This window comes from Dryas octopetala, chromosome 8 (genome assembly GCF_963921425.1).
Source record: "Dryas octopetala chromosome 8, drDryOcto1.1, whole genome shotgun sequence".
Taxonomy (NCBI): domain Eukaryota; kingdom Viridiplantae; phylum Streptophyta; class Magnoliopsida; order Rosales; family Rosaceae; genus Dryas; species Dryas octopetala.
Genome location: NC_141373.1, coordinates 12,724,356 through 12,740,961, shown reverse-complemented (window position 1 = coordinate 12,740,961; position 16,606 = coordinate 12,724,356). Strand labels below are relative to the sequence as shown.

Genomic DNA, 16,606 nt, shown 5'->3' with positions numbered 1-16,606 from the left:
ACAATATTGACGAACCATGATCCAGGTCGTCAATATGTTGGGGCAAGTGGTGGGTTCCCCTCTCGGATCCAGATGTGCTCAATCAAATTAGTTTTTAGGGATTCGTTGACATTTCGGTCCCTAAGCAAATTCCGACGAACATTCATCTCAGGTAATGATGATGGAGCGGCACCGGTCGGACATGGTTCTACACCTTCGTATTCAGCTTCTGCCCTTCTAGTGCTCGCTTCTGGGTCTATTGGGTCATCCCTACCGTCATCCTCAGGGCGCTCATCCTCCACGATCATATTGTGCAATATTATGCACGCCTTCATGATATACCCAAGCTCAATCGGACGCCAATAACGAGCAGGTCGTTTTATAATCTGCCACCGGGCTTTTAAAATTCCGAACGCCCTCTCCACATCCTTCCTGTATCCCTCCTGTCTAGCGGCAAACAACTTATGGTGGGGAAGAACGGGACTGTGCAATGTAGTGATAAGAGTTGACCATTGAGGGTAGATCCCATCTGCAAGAAAGTATGGAATGGTGTAGTCTATCCCATTCACAGTGAATTTCACCCTGTGGTTTCGGCCGGAAATCATATCATCAAAGAGATGAGAACAGTCCAGCACATTGATATCATTATTCGACCCAGGTATACCAAAATTTGCATGCCATATCCACGTGTCGTACCCAGCAACGGCTTCAAGGATAACTGTTGGGACACGATAATGCCCACGGTACACAGCTTGCTCGGCCATTGGGCAATTTTGCCATACCCAATGCATGCAATCCAAGCTACCAATCATACCTGGAAATCTTCTACGGCTCCCCTTTCGCAAAAGTTTCCTCAAATCGGCCGGAGTAGGCCTCCGGAGATACTCTGGTCCGAAGACGTCAGTGATGGCTCTCACGAACTTCAAGAATGATTGTCGTATGGTGGTTTGGCTAATGGTCATTGACTCTGAGACCAAATCATATAGAATTCCATATGCCATCACCCGCAGTGCTGCAGTCACCTTTTGGTGAGGTGTGCAACCCACTCTACCGACGGCATCAACTGTTGGCCGGAAATACTCATCCTGGAGGCAGACCGCTTCGAGAATTCTATTGAATAGCGGTTGGTGCATGCGGTATCGCCTGCGGAAAGTCACGGTGTCCTCGATTGGCGAGGGGATGAAGTAGTTGTCCATGAGACGTTCGTGGGCGGCTTCTCGATTCCGGTGTGTGTACCGGCGATTTGAAGAAGTACCGCCATGCCTTGGTGTACCGGCGACGACGGTATGACCCATTGACACAATCAACTTACCCACCATCTCCCTTCCATCCTCTTCCCTATCCCATTCAGCATCAGAGTCCGAAGACGAGGAGGAGGATGAATACACATACAAAGTATTCATTTGGGTGTTTATGGAATGAGAAATGATCCTGAAATAAGATTGAGTGTAACATGGTAAATATAGTGGTATTTATACTGAAACCACTTGCATTTGAGATAAGGAATGAATGGTCCACATTCATTTGCTTTATGATGGTGTAGTCATTTCATGCATCAGTCTTATCTACTGTAAAGCATGCATCAGTCTTATCTACTGTAAAGCATGCATCAGTCTTATCTACTGTAAAGCATGCATCAGTCTGTGGTTAATAAGGGAGAATCCAATGTTGGGTGGAAATGCAAACATTAATTGAATAAATAGCAAACCATGACTTAAAACAAGATTGACGTTCAAATTAAAGGATACAATTAAAGAGCAAACATAATTTAAAACAAGATTAACATTCAAACTAAAAAACACAATTGAAGAGCAAGGTCTAATTCTAATTATTAGGCGGGTACCCCTGGTTTGAGTGAGTGAGGTTGGAAAGATCCGGGTAGTATCCAGATGGAGTGGACTCCGAATGGTGGTTAGCACGCATTTGCCTCCTTGCAATGACTTCAGCCATCTTTTGCTCCCAATACATCCGTTGCCCATCATTCATTTTGGAGAGGTCTTGGCCCATAATATTTTGTTCTTCCCATTCTAGCTGCCTCTCGATCCTCATCCTTTCTCTTGCGTCCTTTGCGGCGTCTCTTTCACTCCTTGCACGCTCTCTGTCAACTCTCGTTTGTATGAAAATCCTTGAATTTTCATTATAATGATCTATTGCCTCAACCATATGAGTTTGGACGGGCTCGGCTGCCTTGGCCCGTTTTGCATGGTTTCTCCCTGGTGGCCTTGGCCGCGAGGAACCGCATGGTTGGAATGGTGGTGGGTTTTCGTCCTCGCCAAGTGGTATGACTGGATCGGTCTCCTCGGGATCATCATCGGCGGGAGTGTCGGCATCGTCGGTGGCGGGGGTCTCTGAATCACTAACCCGAACAGGAGCATGAACGGCAGCATACTTTGCACTTTCCTTTATTTTTTCCCAAATGTGCACCCATGGAAACTTGAATCCAGTCTTGTTTCGAAAGCCTTCAAGTGCTTGCGTAAACTACAATAATAAAATAAAAATTAAAATATATAAATTTTCTTGTGGAAATGCAAACATAACTTACATAAATAGTAAATTTGCTACATTTATAAACAAAACAAAAACCAACATCATACAAATATATAAATATGCTTGATAGATAAACAAAATAGTGGAAATACAATATAATAATATCATTATACAAATATGCTACATTTATAAACACAACCAAAAATAATCATACAAATATATAAATATGTTTGATACATATACAAAACAATAAAATAGTAATACCATTATATAAATATGCTTCATTTATAAACAAAACATATAATAATTATACAAATATATAAATATGCTTGATAATTGGAGGATACAAAAAATAATCATGCAAATATATAAATGCATAAAAACTTACCACATTGGCATCATTTGCACCGCTTGCACGCATTCGCTCGGCCTCCAATAAGCAAGCATAAAATTTGTTGCAATCACGCGCAATATCTTTGAATCGTGCTTTAACACCGCCAACCTTACGAATTGTTTCACCCCCCATGTTACGCTTGAAAATTTCATAAATTTGTTCCCAAAGCATGGTGGCTCTAATTTGGGCACCAAGACAACCGTCGGGAGACCTCTCTAGGTATGCCATCACTAGGGCTTCATCTTCAGCTACCACCCAAGCACTTCCTCTTGGAGCCATGACAAAGAAAAAAAAATTTCCAATCAATTTGGTAAACAAAGGTTGTAAATTGTGATGAAACCATATGAGTGTTGTGTGATATATATAGACATCCTTGAAAATATAGCTGTTGGAGGGTTTGGGGAATTTTTTAAAATTTTTTCGAAATTTTTTGGCAATTTTTCGGATATTATATATATTTTAAATGATTTATTAAATATTTGTTTAAAAAAAAAAAGAAAAGGCCGATCTGGACCGTTGATTATCAACGGTCCATTAATCTCAGCCGTTAGATCCATCCCCGGCCCATCTAAAAAAAAAAAAAAAAAAGCCCAAAACGCAGCAGCCGTTGATCACCAACGGTCGGCCGATCTGGACCGTTGGTGAGTATCCCATGCAGCCACGCGTCAACGAACGAAGGGAGGCAGCGCTGCAACCGAGTGTGCTTGCGTCAGCCGACAGCTGCGTCAGCCAACAGCAGCCGCTCGTCAGCTTTGTCAGGCGCGGGGCCCACCTCTGTCTTCAGCCCAAACCGGTTTCTCTCTCCTTCACGTGGGCTTAAAGTTCATTTGGGTCACAGCCCATTTTGGGTCACACTGAAACACACATTTGGGTTACACTTTGAGTTACACCCTCTTTTGGGTCACACATTCCGGCCCATAATATTAGGGTGTGACCCATTTGTGGCCCAAAATGGGTTTTGGGTCACACAATCCGGCAGCATAGTGGAAGGCCTAATTAAGAACAAGCTCGATCAACGAGCAGACAAATTTGAAAAGATGACTCAAGTCATGCTAGAGAGGCTTTGCAGATTTGCAGGGTTTGTTGGATTCTGTGTGTAGCGGTCGAGATCTCTTCTTTTAGCATGATATTTATAGCAGGAGATGACCCAAAAACCCTAATCTTTCCTCCTTCAGATTGTTGACAAGTGTACGTCTCTGAAGAACTTAAGAATCTTGATACTTGTGACTTATGACGGCTGTACAAACACCTAGAAGGTCACCAAACAATTAAGGGGGAATCATTACCAAGTCTTGGTGGAGAAAAATGGGAATAAGATTAATTAATGGTGTGTTTCTAATGTTTTCAAAGTGGGAAAGATGTCCATCGGGTTACCCTCGTGATTAATATAGGGAAGTCGATCTAAAGGGTTTTCCAACCATAAATCCAGCAAAACCTTCCCTATAAATTGAACTATCACACCAGTAAAATATAAATATTCACTTCTAATATTATCAACGACCAACCACAAATTAAACAAATATCAATGGGACCTCCTATCCCCTTCCATATCCCAACATCCAACCAAACAATAGTCCCAAAATAGTATCTCCGGTAAACCAATTCACCCTCAAAGCCTCATGACTAAATAGATCGAGTATACAACCAAAGAAAGATGTCATGAGCAAAATAGATAAAAGGATAATAATGTCTATAAGCTAAAGGTGGATGGAAGGATTGATGCCTACGAATCCGACCCTAGCAATCTCTACTAACTGGGGAAGCTAACGGTGGATGGAAGGATGCATTCGCGTGGTACGTATATGAACTTTCAGCAATCTCTAATCCCTATGGTGAAATAAAAACAAAAGGTGGTGAGAGAAATTATAGTGAGTAGACAACAATAAATTTTTTTTTTTTTAAAATATCTTCCTTAAAAACTCTTTTCTTTAAAATCATTTCCTTTAGAAAACAATTTGTTTCAAAAATTTCTTTTCTTTTAAACAAGTGTTCAACCTTAACCTTCCATGAGCAATAATTCAGGCAAACACTGGTACCTTAGACAATACTTAAGTCTTCCAAATTACGTGAGAAGGTGGATAGTGAGAAAGAGAAGGAATATCCATCAACTCCGTCACAAACATAAAAACACCCCCGAAGACCCAACGGTCCCAACCTCAAGATTCTGCTATATATCCTCCCTTTGCGAGACCAACAAAACTTCTTGCAAGCAAGACAATAAAGAGGTTAATTCCTCCACTTATAAATCCTTTAGATTTCTCGCTCCTAAACTCGAAGTTCTAGCTCAAAGGAAAAGATAAATTCTTTGACTCTTGGATACTCAATTAAATCCTCTTTTTTGAGGATTAAATGCAACCCAAATTCCAACCCCTAGTCCACCTTCTCATTGAATGATCCTTCTTCCCCTCCGCTACCCCTTTCCACAAAAAGTTCCTCTATCAACTTCTCCATTCACTTAGCCACACTGTTAGGAGTCTTGAATAATGAAAAATAATAAATTTGTTGGACTACACAAGACTGATTGTATAAAGTTAGTCTGCCTCGTCCTGACAAAATTTTTTTCTCCACCCTTCCAACCTTCTCCATTGCATGACCAAAAGCTAATTGCCTTTGAGTTGCCCCTAGTGGCAAACCCAAGGAATTAAAAGGTCATCTCCTGACCTCACAACCTAGAACTGCTGCTACTCTCCACTTTTCCTTCTTAGGTATTAATCCCAGATATCAAACGTACATTTTGCTCTATTAAACTTCAATCCTAACATAACTCCAAACACTTCTAACACCATTAATACGTTCCACTAAATTTTGTTCTTTCCATGAAGGAAAGAAGATTGTATCATATGGCAAATTGCAAATGAGAAACATCTATCCTTTTCTTTGCCAACAACCAATTAAGTCCTCAAGCAATTACGAAGAAAGCACCTCATTAAAATAATTGAATCTTCCAATTTTGAAGTGAGTTTAAAGAGTTGTTTGGAGCAAAACCAAATTTGGCAAGTCCTCAACATTTCTGGATTCGAACAGCCGGTGCATCGTTTGATCAAGATTTGCCAAAATTTAATTCGGTTAGCATAGTTTATTATAAAATTTTATTTATATTGTATTATATGATATACTTTTGTACTCCTTTTATTCCCATTTTGCCCCCAATGTAAGCCTAAGTCCTATGAGGTATAAATAGGAACTTATGGGCCTCCTAAACCCTAACTTCCAGATTTAGAGAAACAGAGAAACACTTGAGAGATTTGAGTGAGAAATCTTGTAATCCCTAAGAGTGAGTGAGAGATACACTTGTGGACTCTTGTATTTGGGGATTCTCCCTCTTGTTCTTCTTCATCTATAGTGGAATCCTAGCAACCCCGTGGACGTAGTCCTTTTGGTCACATCGGCCTGGTTGTTTGATCTCTATATCTATCCTACTTGTTTGTGGAATTTGTTTATATGCCTAACACCCTCTCTCCCATTCCTTCCATCTTCAAAGCTTCATTCCCATTATAGATATCATCCTCAAAGCTTGATTTCACCTTCAAACCCACATTAGAGTTTTGTTTTCTCTAATTTAAAGATTCTCAATTTTCAAGTTTGGTTTTGGGTATTTTAGGGATGGGGGCAGATCCATGACATCATAAAAATGACAATTTTTGACACAAACTTAATACCTTTATGACCCGTTTGGTTCACGAAATTGCATTTTTAGGGCAAATCGAATGTGAAACTCTCTTTTCTGTGTTTGGTAAACTTGGAAAAGTATACTAGGAATTGAAAGCAATAAATTTTGTGTTTTGGTCAATTTTCCAATTATACCTTAATATATTATTTATTTTAAAAAAATAGTAGGGTTAGTTTTGTCCAAAAAGAAGCAATAAATGTTTTCCTAAAAGGGGAGAAATCAATTCCATTGCTCTGGTTTCATTTTTTCCTCGATAAGGGCATCAAATTCTCTTGAGTTAGGAATTGATTTTTCTTGTCTATATTTAAATATGAGAATGAAATTAATTTATCATTTTCAGGCCTCTAAAACTTGAACCAAATGGGTTCTTAGATTAAACCACTTTGAACGGCTGAGATGGATGCTGACTTACCTCGTTGATTTTTAAAAACAAAATAAATTGATGACTTATCTCGTTGATTTTAAAAACCAAAATAAATTTTTACTTCTCTCTCTTCCCCTCATTTTTTTGGGAAGATAAATTTCGCTTTCCCAAAGCACTATTTCTCTTTTCTCAAAACAATCTTCTAGAAATTAAACACTCACTGATCAGTTTCTCTATAGCTTCTCATCTCTCTTCTTCCATCAATTCAAACCAGAATGAAAATGTTTCTCTTTCTAAAGTAATCTTCCATCTCCCTTCTTCTTCTTCAACTCAAACCATGTGTAAGAAACAAAGTGAGAATTCACAAACAATGGGCCAGAAATTAAATCCATATTTCAACTTCAAACCAATTCATTTTTTTTTCATGTTAATGTTTACAGCTTTTTATGATTTTTTTTGTTTTCACAAGAACTAAACTAAAAATTGTTGATTCCACAGATTTGCAAGTCCTACATGTTACTTATTCCTTTTTTTTTTTTTAATTTTTTGAAGAAAACATGTTGCATTAGAATTAAATCAATTAAACTGGAGACAAAGAGAACATCACCATCCTCATCACCCATTCTCAAAGCCATCGATTCTTTTTCCTCTCTACTCAAATGGATTTCTTCCAAAACAGATGTAGCTAGAATACCAGTTTCAATATTCTTTATTGTACTCGTTACCAATCACATGAACTCATAATAGGGTCCACCATAAGAAAGAATAGGGTAGACCCATTATGAGTTCATGTGATTGGTGATAAATACAAGATTGGTACTCAAAGTTGATTACCCAATATTTTCCCTCATATATATATCAACATTCATCTTGTACGTTCTTAGGAGAAGCTTAACCCATTCACCTATGTTTACTACGCCCTTGCGCCCTTACATGACCATCATCCATGGATCCGCCCCAATAAAAAACTAAAATCACAAACATGATTTGGAAATGAATCCGTTCATTATTCTGATTATTGAAAGGTAGTGAAGATTTACACAACTCTAACACTTTCTCATACCCATCTTTTCTGATTTTGAGTTGACAAAGTGAGGAGAAATGCGATTGGAAGAGATAAAGAGGAGAGAGAAATAGTGATTTGGGAAAGTGAAACTTATTTTCCCGAAAAATGAGGGGAAGAAGGAGAAGTAAAAATTTATTTTGTTTTTTAAAATCAAAGAGGTAAGTCAGTCGTTTAAAGTGGTTTAATCTAAAGTTGTTAAATTTGTGTCAAAAGTTGTGTCAATTTTATGATGAGTTTTGCTCACTCCTTTTTTTTTTTTTGGCCATTTTGCTCACTCCTTTTAATTAAAGTAAATGTTCATTTTTTATCTAAAATGTTGTCATATATTAAAAAAATTAACCAAAATTAACCTAGAAATATTTTATTAATTTTTTTAAATTTGTGTCAATTTTATGATGAGAACAGTTTTGCTCACTCCCTTTAACTAAGGTGAATGCTCACTTTTTATCTAAAATGTTGTCATGTGTTTAAAAAATTAACTAGAGTTGACTTAGAAATATTTTATTACTTTTTTTCTTTTTCCCCCAAAACCCCGTTTCCTCTCTCTCAATACCGCTCCGACACCGCCACTCTCTGACCGATACCGAAGTGAACGGTTACTGTACCAAAACACCCATACCAAATTCTGACCGATAGGGGTCGAGATGATGATTTTTGGTTCTAATACCATACCGTTGGTAGTTGGTAACCGTTCATTTCGGTATTGGTCGGAGCGGTATTGGGTTGTCGACTATAACACCAAATTAAAAAAATCACAGAGAGATGGGGAGAGATAAGACATAGAGAGGGAGAGAGGGAGGGGGTGCGACAAAGAAGGAGAAAGGGACAGAGACAGAGAGGAAATGTGGGAAGGAGGATGGTGGGTTGGGCGGGGTGGGGAGGGGAGGGGGGTGCGACAGAGAGAGAGAAAGAGACAAAGAGGGAGAGAGGGAAATAGATGATGGTGGTGGTGGTGGTGGTGGCGGTGATGGTCGGAGATGATGAATTGATGGTGGTGGTTGGGGCTTGGGGGTTGGGTTGCACACATAGAGAGAAAAAGAAGGAAGGGGAAAGGAAGAGAAGAGAAAAATAAAGAAGAAAAGAGACACAAATGGGAGGAGAGAGAAGAAGAAAAAGAAAAGAAAGAAAGAAGAAAAGGGGGGGGAGGGGGGCAAGTGGGTTAGGGGGAAAGGAAAAGAAAAAATAATAAAAATAAAGTTTTATGTTGTAAAGAATAAATAGGGTATTTTGGGGTTTCGTTTAGGGTTTGGAGTTTTTTATTCTTATTACATATGTTTTTTATAATTTATAGTATATAGTCAATAACTTAATAGTTTACATGTTTTTTAATTTATATCATCTTCTAAACCTTAAGGTATATGGTATATGGTAATTACATAAACCATAAATAGTCTATAACTCCATATTCCATATTGATACTAATATATTATACCATATTTTACTATATTATATTATATCATATTATATCATATTATACAATATACTAAATTACTAAGGTCCCGTCTGGTAACGTTTTACAAAATAATTTTCTAAAAACTGTATTGTAAAATGAAAATGACAAATTAAATTTTGCATTTTCAAAATATGAGAAGACGTCTGGTAGCATAATTGAAAAACAATTATATAAAACAAAAATAATGAAAACACATTTGATATTAACCAATTATTACAACCAAATTATTATATTCACAAAAGATATTAATAATAAATTATTATTAACCAATTTCATAAAATATATAATTAAAAAAGAGAGAAGTTTCATAAAACTCAACCCATCTCGGCCGGCACGACTACCTTGAAGGTGAGAGTTGTTGGTGGCCGTATTATTAATGGAGACAAGACTGCAAGCACCTATGATCTAGTTGAACGAATGTATTTTCTCTATGTAAGGGTTGTTAAGGCTCGTGAGTTTCCTGCCATGTATGTTACAGGGAGTCTTCATCTGTTTATTTAAGTGAGAATTAAAAACTATAGAGGGATTACAAAGTATATACTTTGAGAGATGGATAGAGAGAGAAAAAGAAATAGAGTAATAGAAGAGAGATGAAGAGAAATGGGTGAGGTGGGTAGCGGCGGGGGCTAGGGCTACCGCCGGAGGTGGGTTTGGCTAGGTGGGGAAAAGGTGCAGATCACATGTTTTTTCATTTTTTTTTTTCTGTTGTAAATTTTTTTTATTCGTATCCGTGTTCTCTATACTTTCTAAATTCACTGAAAACATCATTTAGTTGTTTTCTGAATTTAAACTGTAAACTAGAAATTCTATTTTGTGTTTTTCAAAAACTGTTTTCTCAATACGGCAACCAAACGCATTTTTGTCATTTTTTGAATTTGTAAAATAAAAAATCGTTTTGTAAAACGTTACCAAACGCACCCTAATATTATCATATTATACTATACTATACCATATTATAGTATTATACTATATACTGTATACCAAACTCTGATTACCAACTATGAATCTATGAATTATAAATTTATAGTATTAGACTATTAGGGTATAGAAATTAGTAATTTAGTATGAGATATTATATACATATACTATATAGGGTTTATAATTTAGTATAATATTAGGGTTTAGGGTATTTTTAATTAGTTTTTATATAGAAATGTATTATATAAATTAAAAAACATATAAGTTAATAAGTTATAGGTTTAGGGTTTATATATTTATATATGTTTTATATAAATTATAGAAAATTAAAAATGTATTATATAAAATTATAAATTATATAGAAAGGTAATACTAAGTATTTTATATTTAGGGTATATCGGTATAGTATAAAAATGTATAAAAATGAATTATTTTAATTATATTTTTTCAATATACGGTTAGTATCGGTATACCGTTGGTACTGGGCTTTGTAAACCAGTACCGTTATCAAATTTATCAATATTTTCGGTATTGGTATTTTCAAAATTGGTATTTTTTGATATTTTTACCCAGTCCTACATAATCACAACACATATTTTGCAGTAAAAAATAAAAAAGGAAAAAGGAAGAAGACAACTAAAGCTGCCAAGCACACCAATAACTTACCTATGAGGCCATGGCCTCGCTTCCTTCTCAGAGCAGCAATAACATCACCCAAAGCTGAAAGAGAAAGATTTATGGCCCTTCCCTCATCAAGTGTTAGTCCAGTTGTTCCTGTTTTAAGCAACCGTTCACTTCCTCCAAGATCAACCATCCACAATTTGCTCACTTCCCTTTTAGCTTCAAAAGCATCCCCATGTCGGAATATGGTTATCGTCGTTAAGCTAGATATATGAAGCTAAAAAGATAAAGTAATTATCAACCAAAATTAATCCAATGAAAAATTGTGGAAATTCTGAGTAGACCTAGAAAAATCAATGAAAAAAGTAATTATACAATCAATCAACCACCCTTTCCCTCTCCTCTCTCCCCTGCTTTCTCTCCCTCATTTTTCTTTGTCATTTAAATTTTTGGGCTGGGTTGTCTGCACATGTTCATGAGTATTTGATGTTTGATTTGGAAGGCATCAATAACAACACCTTGCTGTCGTTTATTCTTTCTTTTAAATATAGACCTTATAAAAAATGGACCAGCTGACAGTATATAAAGGGACAAGTGCAAACAAAACCAGAGCAAAAGGGTTGAAAAGAAAATGCCATGGGCTTCTAGATGTCTGGCTGTGTGCAACGTCGCGCGAGGGAGAGAAAGCAGGGGAGAGAGAGAGGAGAGGGAGAGGGTGGTTGACTGGTTGCAGGTAGTCGGCGCTGGCGAGCTGGGATGGGGATGGAGAGAAAGGAGAAGGAAAAAAAAAAAAAAAGAGAAAGGGGGGAAGTGGAACCAGGTTTTGGGGGGAAAAAAAGAGCAAAAATAAAAAAATAAAATAAAATATTTCTAAATTAACTCATGGTTAATTTTTTAAATACGGGACATTATCTTAAATGAAATATGAGCATACCCCTTAATCAAAGTCAAAGGAGGTGAGCAAAAATGCTCTCGATATGGATCCGGCTTTGGGGAATTTTGAGACCCAAAGTGGGAAAGCACTTTTGAAACAAAACAGACAGGTGATAATGGTGCACCGAAATTTGCCACATTTTCCCTCCTTTTCTTTCTTTTCTCTGCTGGTATTTCTTTGATTCTTTTCTCCTTTTCTCTCCTAGATTCGGATGCTTTCTATCTTTCTATCTTTCTTCTCTCTTTCTCACTCTACTTTTCTCTGTAGCTCTGATACCAATTTGTAGAATGAATAAGAGATAACTTGAAACCTTTGAAAAAAGAACTACTAAATTAACTTAATTCACTTACTTGTATTCAAACATAATACATGAGTACATATATATAGCATTTCAAAGACCCTTTCACCCAACTTTACATCCCAACAAATACCAAACTGATTAAAAAACAAGAGCAACCAAAGTAATAGCAACATCAACGATTCTACCACAATTTTGGTTTAGTTTTCCAACAGATCACATCACCAGAATTTCCCAGTTCACCCACCACTGTGTACACGTCGCACAAGTCCTTGTCACGCAATTTAGATCCAAGGCACATGGCTGGCTCCATTGGTGGACCACTCCTCCACAAGCACGCAAAATGTCCAACTTGGATGTGGCGAAATAGGACACAAATATCATCAGCATCAGCATCAGCATTGATGACGACCGGCTCAAACAAGGTACATGAGAGTTTGGAATGGTCTTCCTCTGGTTGTTGAGCCCCGGCGACAATCCACCGGTTACATTCTTGACCTGACAGGTTCCTGACCCAGTATTTGTTGTTGTAACAGCAGCGTATGTGCACCAGTCCCATATTCTCAGTGCTCTTTGCCCTCTCAAGTTCAAACTTTGCGAGTGGGCTCGTAACCTCCTCTCCATCAAATTTCATTGTTCCTGCTGGCAGCCCCTCACTTTCATGTTTTAAGCTCAAGTATTTTTGGTTGTACACTGATTTCAGCACCACAAAACTTGGCAATTCCATGATATCGAACTCATTATTAAACTTGGCAATGCCTAAACCTATCAAAGACAATGGAACACCTTGAGCATAGTCTACTACTGCACGTTTCGTGAGTCCCACATAATCATCCAAAGGTTCATCTCTTTTGAAGGCATTCCAACAGAAGAGCTTCATGGCTTCATGATCACCTAATTTCTTGACCTCATATATTAAATTAATTCCATGAAGAGTTAACAAATGCTTATCTCGGGTCGTTATTATAATTCTACTGCCCAAACCAAACCAATCAGACCGTCGAGCTAAGTTGTTTAACTGTTCCAGTCCATCCACATCATCAAGAATTAAGAGAACCTTTTTATGACTTAGTCTTTTCTTTATCACACTAACTCCTTCATCAACACTAGTAAACTTCAAGTTTTTGTCCCTTAGGATAATAGATAGCAAAGTCTCTTGCAGTTGGACTGGGCCTCCATGTTTCATTGAAGTTTCTCTAACATCTACCAAAAAACAACTACCTTCAAATTTATGGGCAATGGAATTATAAACAGCTTTGGCAATTGTTGTCTTACCAATTCCACGAATCCCCCATATCCCTACCATCCGAACATCATTTGCCTCAACATCTAAAAGCTTGTCCATGTCTTCTAGGGAAGACTCTATTCCAACTGGATGCACGGCCACATCCAAATGTGTATGATTTAATACTTGAATGATCTCATTCACGATCTTGTGAATTAGTTGAGATTCAGGTCTGTCAATTCAAAAGCATATGAAATGTGTAATGAGTCGACATTTAATTATCTCTATACATGTCATTATGTCAAACTGCAATATATATGTACTGAAATTTGAGAGCTTCTACAATATAAATTTTATAATTTGTAAAAGAAGATAAACCATACCCATGCAAAAGAAAATAACATAACAGTGGTTAGAAACATACCCATCTGAATAATGCCATCCGGATAAATTCGCTGCTTCGGAAAGAGCTTCCCTCCATCTTTGCACGCTATCCATGCTGTCCTTGAATTTGCATTCATGTTTGGCAAGTGCCTCACCGAAACTACCTCTCTGGTGCCGTACATCCGAGGGGTCAACCTTATAAAAAACTGGCACAACCATTTGTTGCTTTGATCTTTTACATTGAATGATTTTAACAAGTTCATCCAAGCACCACCTTGAGAATGCATAGTTTCGAGAGAAGACGACGATAGAGATCCTTGACTCTTCAATTGCTTTGAGAAGTGCTTGTGATATTTCTTCTCCTCTTCTAAGCACATCATCATCTTTGAAGGTGTCAATTCCCTTCAGAACCAAAGTGCTGTGCAAATGGTCTGTAAAATTAAAACGTGTATCTTCACCTCTAAAACTGAGAAAGACATCGTAGGTCCATGAATGGACTCCTTGACTGGCCATAGAAGCTATACTGTGTATGTTTGCAAGTCAGATAACCAAACAGCCTCAAAGAGTTGGGAATCCTACTACTTACCTTGTGAGTTTGAAGAGACAGAGCAACTCTTACTTTTTGAATGGAGTTAGTTTCCTACTACTACCGGCGAGTTGGAACTGTTACTACGCGTTTGCACATTATTGTTGCTTTTATTTTTGACCAACCCCGCACTCAGCGTAGTAACAGTTCCAACTTTTTGGAGTACTCACTGTCAAGCAGCCAATGATTCCTTTACCGGACACACTGTCAAGCATTACTCCCAAGCATTATTCTTATTCCCAAGCATTTTGTTTGTTTGGTTGTTAATTGTTGCTTTTCGGCAGTACGATTCTTAAATCTGTATTCATACATGTCCTAACTTACAATATTATTTCACCCCCTCACATTCTTTATTACCAAAGATGCTGTACTCTGTGAGTATACTCATCTCAAAGATTTTCTCATGTTATATTTGATACTTGGTTTGCATCATATAAAACTAGAGATTGGAAGAGAGTCAAGAGACCAATAAAAGAAAGCGAATTAAAACCCATTATATGGTTGGATTCAGTTGTACGTGAGCGTGGAACTCCACCCACTCTATGGTGAGAGGGTGAACATTTCAGCTGCATCTAAAAAATTAATACACAATTAGAAAAAGAAAAACATTTATGTACGTACACTCCAAGAAACAAGTGAACGTACCATTTGATTGTTTCAGTCACAGTAAATGTTTTGGAGGAAATAAAAGCCTCTATGTATAGCTAAATACATGTTATGTTACCAACTTACGACTATTATCAAACACTTGTTGGCCATATTGAAGTAACCCAAACACAACACAAACCTTACTCAATGATGAAATACTTCACGAAGGCTAGAGAATATGAGTTTGTAAGAGGAAGCCTCAACACACAGTTAAGTATCAAGAAAGGCATGAGTTTATTAAGATGGAGTACGTATTTGTGTATTTAATGTATTGTGTATTTAAAAAAAAAAAAAAAAAAGAGAGAGAGAATTTAGAAAAAATAAATAAAAAAGAAAAAGAGATCTCACTTAACTTGCGATATTTCTTCTCCTTTTCTAATCTCATGATCATTAACGAATGTTCGAATTCCCTTCTGATCCAAAGTGTAGTACAAAAAGTCCGTAAAATGATAACAAGTATCGTCACCTCTACAACTCAGAAACACATCGTAGGTCCATGAAGGGGTTAAGGAAGAAGATGAAGACTCTCCTTGAGTGGCCATACAAGCTGTGTTGTTTGTTTGCAAGATGAAGATGGTATGTTGTTTTTTTGGAAAGAATTGGGAATGTTGTACTCACTTTGATTTGCATCAAATCAATATATAAACTAGGGATTACTTTATTGCTCTTCGGATAGTTATGAAGATAAGAATTCCAGAACATTGAAAGTTTTGCTTCAAAAGTACAATTGAGCAATTGAACAAAGATAACAGAAGTTAATTTGAGAATGGAAGAGAGAGAAAGAAAGGGGAGGGGAAGGCTGCCATGGTAGATCTGGGAAGTAAAGGGGGAGGCGTTGGGTAAAGACTGTAAAGTGACACAATAGAATTAAATTTCGAAAATTTCTTCTAAGATATTTCCCGTTTTTTGATATTTCGTAATATTGTTTGAATTGAAATTATCAAAATTTTAATTGTTTTAGTATAAATTTTCAACGAAATCAAAATTATTTCAAAATTTTATATTTTTTAATTCTCAAAATTTATTTTTTGAGGGAAAAGCAATATACATCTATTCATTTTGTGAGGAAAAAGCATAATACAAAAAACCGTTATCGTATGACGTGGCAATGAGATGGCACTCATAAACCCCACACTTGCCCTTTAAAAATAGTCACTAAAAAAGAAAAACAAATAAAAAACATATAAATTTTTTAAAATTATATAAAATACAAAGAAAGAACTCAACGTGTTCACATTGCAAATCCCACCCCACTCATCTTTTTTTTTTTCTTTTAAAATTATGTAAAATACAAAAAAGAAATGAATAAAAAAATTTGAATGAACTCAACATGGGGTACAGATCTCACCCCATCCATCTTCTTCTTCTTCTGCAACTCCACCATCACTAACAAAAAAAAAAAAAAAAAACAGCAGAACCAGAGGGTCTGTTGGGGGTTTTTCATCAAACACGTGGTGGGCTAGCTTAGGGGTCACGGCGGCTAGGCTTGGGGGCTCACGGTTACTAGGCTTGGGGTGTTGACGGGAAAGGGTCGCCGGTGTTGGGGGGTCGCGCCCAACCCCTACCTCTGAACGTGGAT

The 16,606-nt window shown here is 37.1% G+C and overlaps 1 protein-coding gene across 1 annotated transcript; it reads right to left on the bottom strand.

Annotated features, from left to right (window-relative positions):
• Positions 1-12,288: 12,288 nt before the first annotated feature.
• LOC147277336 (disease resistance protein RUN1-like) lies at positions 12,289-15,343 on the bottom strand. The gene is made up of 2 exons (XM_086253642.1): positions 13,834-15,343; positions 12,289-13,641 (listed from the first exon to the last, which is right to left on the bottom strand). Exons 1-2 carry the CDS (start codon positions 14,304-14,306, stop codon positions 12,369-12,371), a joined length of 1,746 nt encoding a protein of 581 aa, XP_086109768.1. The 5' UTR covers positions 14,307-15,343; the 3' UTR covers positions 12,289-12,368.
• Positions 15,344-16,606: the final 1,263 nt, after the last annotated feature.

What these genes read in the sequence shown, in the direction of transcription:
- LOC147277336 (XM_086253642.1), bottom strand. Translation starts at nt 14,306, where the DNA reads ATGGCCAGTCAAGGAGTCCATTCATGGACCTACGATGTCTTTCTCAGT. An exon ending in GGATGGCATTATTCAGATGG is followed by an intron (nt 13,642 to 13,833) that starts GTATGTTTCTAA and finishes TTGAATTGACAG; the next exon opens with ACCTGAATCTCAACTAATTC.